General features: G+C 41.9%; 1 protein-coding gene across 1 annotated transcript; it reads right to left on the bottom strand.

The window, feature by feature from the left end:
- Positions 1-1,192: 1,192 nt before the first annotated feature.
- Positions 1,193-10,441, bottom strand: LOC147896831 (putative LRR receptor-like serine/threonine-protein kinase At1g67720). The gene is made up of 7 exons (XM_087381826.1): positions 10,356-10,441; positions 10,020-10,252; positions 9,751-9,877; positions 9,523-9,588; positions 9,244-9,433; positions 9,019-9,151; positions 1,193-1,743 (listed from the first exon to the last, which is right to left on the bottom strand). Exons 1-7 carry the CDS (start codon positions 10,438-10,440, stop codon positions 1,447-1,449), a joined length of 1,131 nt encoding a protein of 376 aa, XP_087237952.1. The 5' UTR covers position 10,441; the 3' UTR covers positions 1,193-1,446.
- Positions 10,442-10,939: the final 498 nt, after the last annotated feature.

The raw sequence follows: 10,939 nt of genomic DNA, 5'->3' as shown, positions 1-10,939 counted from the left end.
CTCTCTCTTTCTTATAAGCATAGCAACACTCAACATAAGAAGCAATAGCTAGCCTACCCAATGGATACTAATATAGGCCACAAGAGAGTCACATCCAATCAAGCTTGCTTATTTCCATAAGAATGATTGAAAGAGGCTAGGATGAAGTGAAGAAAACCCTGACAAGCACTATCCAAACTGCAAAGTTGCAAGAGCCTGCATTAAAAAAAAGGGCAATCCCACTTCAAATCAAGTGACAGCTAGATTTATGGCCTACTTTGTCAATGCATATTTTCTTCTTTTTCTTACATATCTTTCTCTACTTTCTTATCTATCTCAAGTGTCTTTCTATGTGATCTTTCATGTGCATAAAGACAAGTGATGAGTCGAGACTGCACCCTTGACAAATATAGAATGCATGTGATGCTGGTACTGATGTGAAGATTTTTGAAGATTCCTTTTTTGATGAAAGAAAATCTCTAAACTTAAACTCAATACTGAAGAATTCATTTTATAGAAGAGCTTCCAAGTATGTAGTTTTGCATCTTTCATGTGTAGAAAATAGAAGCCGGCCTTCACATATGCGAATAATGGTTGGCAAACATGGAGATCATCACTAGGAAGGGTGGTGGTGATGATGATTTCAACCCAAAAAAAAGTGTGTACATATGTAGATACGTGCTATGTATGTACGTACATATGTTATACACACACACGTGTGTGCGTGCATGCGTGCACGCGCACGCGCGCGTGTGTGTGTGTGTATACATATATATATATATATGTATATATCTATGTATACATACATACATACATACATACATACATATGTATGTATGTATGTATGTATGTATGTATGTATGTGTGTGTGTGTGTGTGTGTGTGTGTGTGTGTGTGTATATATATATATATATATATATATATATATGTATACATATATATATTGCGAGAGAGCGAGAGAGATAAGCAGAGAGAGAGAGAGTGATGGAGGAAAATCCTTAACCATAAGCAGCTATTAATTTCTTGACATGAGAGGGGTCATAGTATTCACTGCAGTAATTAAATTGGGAACAGCTCTTTAAAACCTTGCATGCCCTGGAAAAGGTCTACATAGGAGAAAGAAATGTCCGTCTGGCCACTCAATACTTCTAAAAGAAAGCATGAAGCTACTGTGACATATCAGAACATCCTATAATAAATCAGGCTCACCGCATATTTTTCCCAAATTCATTATAAAGTCAAATACACAAGGTTACAAACACCAAGGAATCAATGGACGCATATATTTTATCTGCCACCTTCCTGAAATCAAAAGCAAGCTTTTTAGCGCCTCCAGAAATCAAGTTATGAAAAATTGTCTCCATGAGAAAGTAGATAAACCTACATATGCTTAAATCTTCAAATTTCCATTAATGAATATTGATACAACTTGTGTGATGCAAAGCATTGATTAGATGGAAATGGGTTTTAATTCAATGGTATGCTAAATGCCCCTGAGGAGATGGGTTCACTGTCATCCCATGGGGTGCTTTGGATGACCATATCTGCTAGCTCATAAACAGGCCTTTGTGTCCCACATTCTATAGCCAAAGCCTCTTTTAGCTCTTGTACTACCTCGCTCATGTTAGGACGATGAATTGAACGAGGTTCAACGCTATACATTGCTATGTCTGCCACTTTCCAAAATGCATCAACATTGTAGGAATTCCCAAGAACAGGGTCAATAATATCTTTCAAATTCTCTGCAATCAAATGCTCTCTAGCCTGTAACAGAAATCGCAAATTCAGACCACCTAAAAGTTGACATGTTCAAGCATGTTTACTAGAGAGATGCAAAAACACTTTTGAATATACTTTTATATGCAAAGGTTCTCTTTTTAAGCCTTCAAAATGCTGAGGTAAAAAAACCAGGAAAGAAAACTACTGTAGAACTTGAAAGGAGCTAATATGTGATCTGCATGTTCAAGAGTTTCATTGCAATGTGTACCAAAATGACACTATAATTCCAAGGTGGTTAGAAAATACCAAAATTGAGAAACCAAAATAAAATAATATTAAAGTCAACAAATTTTATCATATTTCTGCATCTCTCTCTCTCTCTCTCTCTCTCTCTCTCTCCACTTATTTTACGAACAAACAGGTTAAGGTATGCCCTCAAGTTCAGGACACTGTGGTCAGAAAACACAGCTGCAATAGCAATTCTTGAGTCTTTCTGATGAGTAAAACTGAAGACAAGGCAAAATCTTGCACCCTTAGACAAGGCAAAATCTTGCATCCTTAGACACTGCAAGGAAGCTGGAGGCCACTAAGGCATGGCAGATTGGGAACACGAGACTAGGGAGAAGCCTATATCTAGATGAATCCAGGAACATGCCCAAACTCACCTCTAAAACACAACATAGTGCAGTTTCAATCTCATGATAGTCACTCATGAGGTTGAAAACCATAAACTCCATCACGCATAGCAAAGACTAGCTACTATGACATCACCACTGACGTCATCAGCACCCTACAGTGGGTGTAGACCATAGTATAAACATATGCTCTCACACATACAAATCCACACACCCACACATACTTGAGCATGCATTTATACAAAGTCTTCGTACTGAGTTTTTGTTGGCACTCTGGAGGTGAAGCCCTTTATCTAGCAATTTCAACGCATGAATCCACATATTGAAGAGGAGACTTGCACATCTGGAGGATTCGTAGCTCAATGGGATGGCTCAACTGTTCTGGAATCATTTATAGCCATATCTCATAGTGAGATGCAAAATGTGAGCATGAATGCTACATGTGGGTCCATATCAAGCAAGTGTGGACAGCTGATATTTATATTGCAGCCTGTTACTTCCCCCTCAAGGCATCAGACAATGCAAAAACTGTAACACTACAGGGATGTTTCCTTTTATGAGATTATATCCAGATGTTCATGACACACAAAATTTTGCTGGTGTGGGACTTCAATGCCGGACAGTAGCCACACAAGCAGAGATATTAGATTGTCAAACAGGTAGACACCAGTCAGGCAGATTTCAACCATACAGCAGCATATACACATGGAGGAAGTAATCATGCAGTATGGGACATACCAAGCTGATATACACAATCAATTGCATAGATGCCCGTGTCCAAGGACTACACACGTCATCCCCATGGGTGGAGGCCACGATGTGGTTGAGTACGTCCCTGGGTCTCCTGCTTCACCATACATATCACCAGCCTCAAGAGTTTATCTTCTTATGCTAGGAGACAACCATTCTCATCGGTCATTTTACCATGCCTTACCACAACCCACATAGACCACTTACAGCATTCCTTCTGCTTATGATTACTATCACTTTGACCATACATTAGATGGAAATTCCTCCTTGATGGACTCTATGAGATTAGACAAACAACCTTCCTTGATGCCACAGCCAATTTGTAATACACTTTGTCCATATAGAAGCACACACTCATTTCCTTAGACCATGTAGTCCACAGGACTGCTGTCCAGAGGATCTGTTTCTCAGAATGGTTGGTGTAACGTGCTCTGATGGCATTGGCATTCCAATGCCAACCAAGGGCACCAAAACAAGCAACAAAGTTCGAGAGAGTATCGGCACTTCACGAGTGTTGACAACTGCCTTGTATGCTATGACCAAGAGCTTAATCTTTTATAGTCACAATTTGAGAGGCTTTACCGATAGGTTGACAGTGGAAATGCAACGGAAGGCAAACTGATTGTGGAAAAAACTTACCGAGGACTCCTTCATTGTTTGAATACTTATGAGTGCTGTGGCTGAAACCTGAACAGCTGAGATTGGAATGACAATTTTGCAATGTCTGTGGATGCTGCCTCAGAGGGACTTAAACTCAACCTATTTGACCCTGCTATGGGGAGGAATCCTGCTGTGAGGATATAAAGACACCAATGAAGAAGCTACTAGGAGCTTGAAGATGTGGCCATTAGGAATCTTGACATCGAACACTCCAACTCTGTGTGGACGGAACCCTTCTTGCAAGGAAAAACAAACTCCCTGGAATAGTCGGACAGAGAGCCATCTCTGCGAATGTTGGAACCCTACGGCTACAGGTTCCCTGAATCATCTAAGGCGTCAGTGACCTTATGATGCGCTCTGTTGTGTTGCTAATGAAACCATGGAGTAGAAAAGACTTCTGCTTGTCGAGACATTGAGGCCTAACTCGAGGCTCTATGGCCCGAAACTGTAGAGGCTCGATGGATTATTGTTGGAGCAAAGAGGCTCCACAGTTGCTAAGATGGCACAATAGTGTATCAACTGAGAATAGACATCCAATAAGGAACGATCTTGCTGTATACCGCATTGACAACGAAAGAAGGTGTTGGAGGTGGTGACCTCACTCCTCGTTTGGGCCTAGTCGGTGGAAGGGTCGCGGCTGTAGCACACGTGTACATTTAAAGGAGGGAGAAATCTTATAAGCATAAATTGGTATTTGGACACCCTTGAATATAAGGGCTCAATTAAACCCTCCACCATAATCCCCTCGGGAACTTTTTGGGGGATTGTGGAGCACCATGCGGCTATGGAGTAGGGCTTGGGGACCCTTGTACCTAGGGTGGTTTTTGGGACACGTGGTAGTATGATCGACTACAAATTGTGCAAGATTTGGGCATAGCCCTCGCATGGATGACACGTGGCGATTGATGTTCTTTGGGCAACGAAGGTGTCGTGATCTACGACAGCATTACGTGCAACTACACAGGTTTACTGTGGCAGGTAGTAGGGCTTGGGGACCCTTGCACCCGGCGTGGTTTTTGGGACACGTGGTAGTAACTATGGTATCAAAGCAATCTGATCGACTACGGATTGTGCAAGATTTGGGCGTAGCCCCCGCATGGATGACACGTGGCGATTGATGTTCTTTGGGCAACGAAGGTGCCGTGATCTGCGACAGCATTACGTGCAACTACACAGGTTTACTGTGGCAGGCATCTTATTTGTTTTCACGTGACAGCTCCCTTGTGATCTTTGGCGCGACTCATGGAGTTTGTTGGTGGTCCTTGTTAATTGACCTAGTCTTTTGTTTGGCCGTGGTCAGGTTTGGTTAGACCCAAGTTTGTTTGCCTCGCGGTTTGGCCACAGGGGGGTGTTGGAGGTGGTGGCCTCATCCCTCGTTTGGGCCTAGTGAAGCATGGTTTATTGGTGGAAGGCTCACGGCGACTGCAGGACACGTGTACATTTGAAGGAGGGAGAAATCCCATAAGCATAAAGTGGTATTTGCACACCCTTGAATATAAGGGCTCAATTGAACCCTCCACAGTAATCCACTATTGATAGCGAAAGTGAGAGAGGAGTGCACACGATGTAGCTACCTGTACACTAAGTGTATTGACGATGAACATGAAAATATACATGTGAATCCCTTAGGGTTAGGGTTAGGGTTTGCCCCTATGCCTTATGTGGATAGTGCAATTTACACTATCTTTAACACCCCCTCTTATATTGCACTGGGTAAGTAGAGGGTGCATGTACAAGACCTATCTGTGGATATCGTCTGATGCATATGATAGCATCCAAAACTGGAAAAGAAAACTGAAAGCAATCAGAGTACTATGTGTGTATGTGAGCACAGTGACTATGTAGCGGAAGCATGTACAATGAGTACAACTTACGAGATCCTGTACATATCGTGGATTTCCCCTCTTAAGTTGTGGGTCATCCTTTGCCTTTGGGAATAAAACCCAGAAGATAGGGTAAAAGGAAGAGGAAGGAAATATGCAGAAAGTGAAGTCCACCTGGATGAAAGACTGATTGATCGAAAGACAACTGTGTGAACAACGGTATGTATGGCTTCGTGCTGAACATGTCAAGATTGAGCATGTCTTGAGTCACCGTGGACTGTGCAACTGCTTTGTGGAAGAGGCATCCGGATGTGAGGCTAGTCGATGTAGCGATGGAGATGTCATCCGGTAGGTTGTGACAAACGAGGGTGTCACTAACCCAAAAGAACTGGCAGCAATGGCGGAGATATGCTGTAGTAGAATGCGGAAGTGAGAGAGGGGAGGAGAGAGGAGTGCAAACGATATAGCTACTTGTACACTAACTGTATTCCAAGGAAAATAGGAATATATACATGGAATCCCTTAGGGTTAGGGTTAGGGTTTGCCCCTATGCCCTATGTGGATAGTGCAATTTACACTATCTTTAATAGCTATGGGCCATGACCCCTGCACTTGGCGTGATTTCTGGGATACATGGTAGCAGCTACGTTGCTCAACAAATGGGAACTCCATGGAGGTTCTGAGTTGCAGAAAAAACTCACAAGACTATACACCAAGTTTGTGCCAAGAAGATCACACAGAAACGTTGTGTAATCCGAGATCTGGAGCAAAGTAGTGACTTAGAATAAGGGATCCACATTTAAAACGTGGGTTCCAAGATTCAGCTGACTGTTGACGTGGATTTCAAGGTCCAAGTACTGACATGGATTCTGAGATCCGTTTGCTAATGTGGAATCCAAGACCCAATTGTTGGCATGGACGAAATACATATGTACTGACATAAATGACTTCCTGGACTTCTCAAAAGGAGATGCACACTGTCAATGGACTGTGCTGGAATGCATCAAAAAGAAAAATGGAGACCGGAAAAATGCATAATAAACCAAAGACTAATGAATCTGGAATGTGCCTCTGGATATAGAAACTTGAAAATCAAGGAATGTGCCTCCGGCACACCAAATCTGTGCCAGGGAAATAAAACATGAACTTGGTCCAGAATGGTGTCAAACTGTTTAGGATCCAAAATTTGTCACATCCGGATTGGAAAAGTAATCTGGAAATAGAAATGGAACATCGAATCCGAAAGCTATGCCGTGATCCAGAACAAAATCTGAGGCTAGGCTCTGGGAAATATGCTGAGGTCAGAAATGATGATTGTAACGAAAGTCAATGCTTGATGATATGTAGCCAGCCTTGATGTTGTTGCACTCTCAGTCTGACAGCTGACAGAAATATTTACACCAATCTGCATAAGGAATATGCTCGAATGCAGGTAGTTGTGCATGACTACACTGCACTGTTGGAAGTGACAGTGATAAAGTGATCCTGACAACTTGGAATCTAGTTGAGAAAATCACGTGCAGGACTCACGTTTGGGTGACGAAGATAACACGGTCGCATAGAAACATCTTAGTTTGGATAGAACTCTCGATGTGTAACCATGTGTCCACCGATGGAAATGCGGACAATGGGAACATAACAAAATACTCAATTAGAGTTTTGAAAGCTGCTATGCCTTTGAGATATGTTGCTCTGGATAACCCGCTTGGGCTGTAGATCGCTTGAGCTTTGAAAGCTTGCACAGCTCTCTTTTTGGAGCTTTGTAAGCATTAGGCATTGCAGATCGTGTCGCACCCTGCGTTAAAGTCGCTTGAGACAGTCGAGTCAATGGAGCATTCAAGCTTCAATGTGACAGACTCCAAAAACAGTCTGGTGTCATTGGACAACTTTGAGCCCTACTGAGGAAAACTGTAGAACTCGAGACAGAAGTGACTTCTGCACTAAACAACTCTCCCTTTTACAAATAAGATTCATGAACCGTCACAGAAGCTATGGCTGAAATACAACGTAGATTAATATGAAAACTTGCAACCAAGACTGAACAAGGTTCTTGCAAGGCTACAACACTCCTTCGCTATGCAAGAGCGAAGCAAACACACTCACGAGACCATCATAGGTTCTCTGAGGTAAAAAGACCATACCTCACTTTTGGCATTGGGAGAAGTGGGGATAGAGTGGGGAGACGGGAGAAAGACCTCAGAGTCCAAGATCACTATATAAATGTACACTTCTCTCCTATGAAAGAATAAGATACAAAAATATATACACATATGAGGTGCTTTGCACCTACACTTACATGAGGATACGGGTCCTAAAACATAGCACACACTAAGGTGTAATTTACATTCTCAACATCATCTCCACTGTTAATCTACTCTAGCTGTTCTGCCTTCTCTCCAACTATCGTGCTCTCTCTCTCTCTCTCTCTCTCTCTCTCTCTCTCTCCATTCTGTTCCTCTCGGCTTCTCCTTCCCATTCCAGCTGCTACCTTCTTTCCCTTTTGCAAAGCTGTACCTGGTCCTTTCTTAGATCACATTGCGTCTTTCTTAGCATCATGTCAAACGCTTTCTTGAAATCCACAAAGGACTAGAAGAGAAAATTATGTTTTCCTTAAGCTCCCTCTACCACTGACTAACTAATGTATAGTTGAATGCTCTGCTTTTGTGATGAATCTCTAGCATTATCATCATCTGCCCATTGGCTAAAATGAGTGATGAGATAGTCAACCACACTTTCCCCTTATTGCAACTTTTCATGTGGTTTGCCCGTTTCTTGGAAAATAGTGGCCCCATTACATATTTGTGAGAAAGAGAGGAAAAGAGAGAGAGAGAGAGATAGATAGATAGATAGATATTAACATCTCTAAAAGGCCAAACGGCCTATGAGACTAAAACAGTTGATACATCTGCTAGTGTTGTCTCATCAAAGAGAACAACAAAATAAATAAGCTGAAGGTTGAGAGCTACTAAAGGTACTTACAGTCAGAGGGACTGCAAGTGACCCAAAACTAATGAAATACCAAGCAAGTATTTACTAAAAGTACCAATTGATCAGCATAGGCAGAAAGCTAATCAATAAAAAGGTTGCACTCTTCTTATGTCAAAAATCCCAATCATGGGCAGCTCTAGGATCTCATAACTCGGTGCCACACGTTTTCGGTGTTTGGCAATGATGGCACGGATCCGATGAAGATAGGGAGAGAGAGAGAGAGAGAGAGAGAGAGAGAGAGATGATATGATATGATACGATTCTATTAAAGTCTGCGTGAGACGCTTCAGGATCTATGGGACTGGCGATCACTATCAACGAATAGTGATCCCTTACATCCAGTGAAATTAGATATTACAAAACTTGCTATGATGTGAGTACATATTGAGCTAGCTTGTGGGCTAGCCCTAGTACCTTGTTGAGCGCGCGTAAGAGAGAGAGAGAGAGAGAGAGAGAGATCCTACCCAATCACCAAGCTTCAAGTACTTTCGGGGTGGATCACTTATCAATGCTTCCCGTCCAGTCAAGAGCTCCAGAAGCACAACACCAAAGCTATATACATCACTCTTTTGTGTCAGCTTGTTTGTTTCATAATACCTACAGTCACAAATATATGTTACAGGAAATTTTTCCCAATTTCAAGACAATTTGAAATTTGAAGGAAATTCCAATCACAGCTGAGATCTCACTCTGGATCAACATAACCGGATGTGCCCTTAACAACTGTAGAGACATGGCTTACTCCATCCTCAGGTCCTAGCTTTGAGAAACCAAAATCAGCAACCTTGGCCATAAGCTTTTCACTGAGAAGAATATTGCTACTTTTCACATCCCGATGAATAATTGTTGGATTGCAATCACCATGTAAATACTCCAACCCTGCAATAGCCACAAAAATGAGGCGTCATTGAGATCCCTTCTAGTCACCCCTAACTATCTGGAAACACCCTTGCACTGTCACATTTTACCTTTTGCCGCATCGAGAGCAATCTTCAATCTGGCTTTCCAAGTGAGGGGTTGAGATGTTTGTGAACCTGCAGCTAGCTTTGGTCAGATGTACATGACCAGGGGATAGAACTGAATCAGAAGCTTTTATGAAGGCCTTCAATAAATCCACACGATTCTCCGTGAGTTTAGTTGAAAGTTGGAGCAACTGACTTCTATGCACATTTAAACAAAGAGTCTACTAGGTGTACCATGAAGATGGTCTTCCAAAGTCCCCCCTGATAGATATTCGTATACCAGCATCCTTCGGTTTGATGATGCATAGTATCCCAGGAGAGAAACCACGTTCTTATGATGAGCTCGAGAGAGAAAAGTGACCTGCATTCACAATGGCACGCATCGTCTGACTCGCCACAACTACAACAAAGAAACTGAAATATAAAAACAAAGGTCTATGATTGCTTGAATTTTTTCCCTTGATTTTGATGATGGAAATCACTCCTGAAATGCATGTACTGACCTCATTAAAGAATTCATGGGAACCCTGCATTGAATCAACTGCCAATACTTTAACTGCTATCTCTTGGCCATTTGGGAGCTTTCCATAGAATACAGGACCAAAGGCACCCTCTCCCACTTTATTGATAAAATTGCGAGTGGCATTTTTTAGATCTGTTAACTGGAATACTTGTGCTTGGTCTAAGAATGTATTGCATGATTCAAACCTTGTGCCATTACTCACAGCGCCAGACACTGCAGTTAAACAGTCATGGTAAGAACAGATTGTTAACATGCTTTCTGATTTCTGCTACAGAAATAAAATAAACATGAATAGGTCACAATGTCTAGGATTTACCATGACTTGAAGTAGGAGGTACAGCCTTATTGATTTTCGGTGCATCTATAGCCTCCTTCCTCCTGCTTGTACAAATCATCCCCATAGCTATAACCAAAATGATGAAGACAACAGCGAGTACTGCAGCACCATACACTAAAATAGGAATCATTATGCAAGTCCTTGGAGCAGACCAAGCTCAAGAGAAAGCCAATGAAAGATGCCAAACTCCTGCCATTCAATCAACCAGCCAGGAGAGGTCATTGATACTATTTTCAAGGCCATGGGACAAGAAGTATGAAGTTTACATGAAATCTTTGATTGTAATGACATCACTCAACACCAATCGACCACAACTGGGACCCTGAATCGACAAATCAGAACTTTCAAATCTTTAAACGTAGACAAGAATTGCAAAGCTGTACTCAACACCGATAGACCACAACTGCGAGCCTGAATTGACAAATCAGAATTTTGTCTGGTGGCACCTTGTAATTGGCCTGTATGTTCAAGTTCTAAATCTTGACCCCTCTTTTGAGTGATCAATCTTCAAAGTTTACAAGTCTAGGATCTTGTTGAGAACAGCTTGGACATTTAAGGTCCCA

Source organism: Dipteris shenzhenensis, chromosome 11, assembly GCF_047967505.1.
Source record: "Dipteris shenzhenensis isolate YYH24624 ecotype China chromosome 11, Dip_SZ_1.0, whole genome shotgun sequence".
Classification (NCBI taxonomy): domain Eukaryota; kingdom Viridiplantae; phylum Streptophyta; class Polypodiopsida; order Gleicheniales; family Dipteridaceae; genus Dipteris; species Dipteris shenzhenensis.
This window is presented reverse-complemented; position numbering and strand designations above follow the sequence as displayed.

Bases quoted from the DNA above. Each gene is read 5' to 3' on its own strand.
- LOC147896831 (XM_087381826.1), bottom strand. From the start codon at position 10,440: ATGGGGATGATTTGTACAAGCAGGAGGAAGGAGGCTATAGATGCACCG. The intron at 9,878-10,019 runs GTCAGTACATGC...TTGTGAATGCAG, and splicing joins CCCATGAATTCTTTAATGAG to GTCACTTTTCTCTCTCGAGC. The intron at 9,434-9,522 runs GTAAAATGTGAC...TGGCTATTGCAG, and splicing joins TGCTCTCGATGCGGCAAAAG to GGTTGGAGTATTTACATGGT.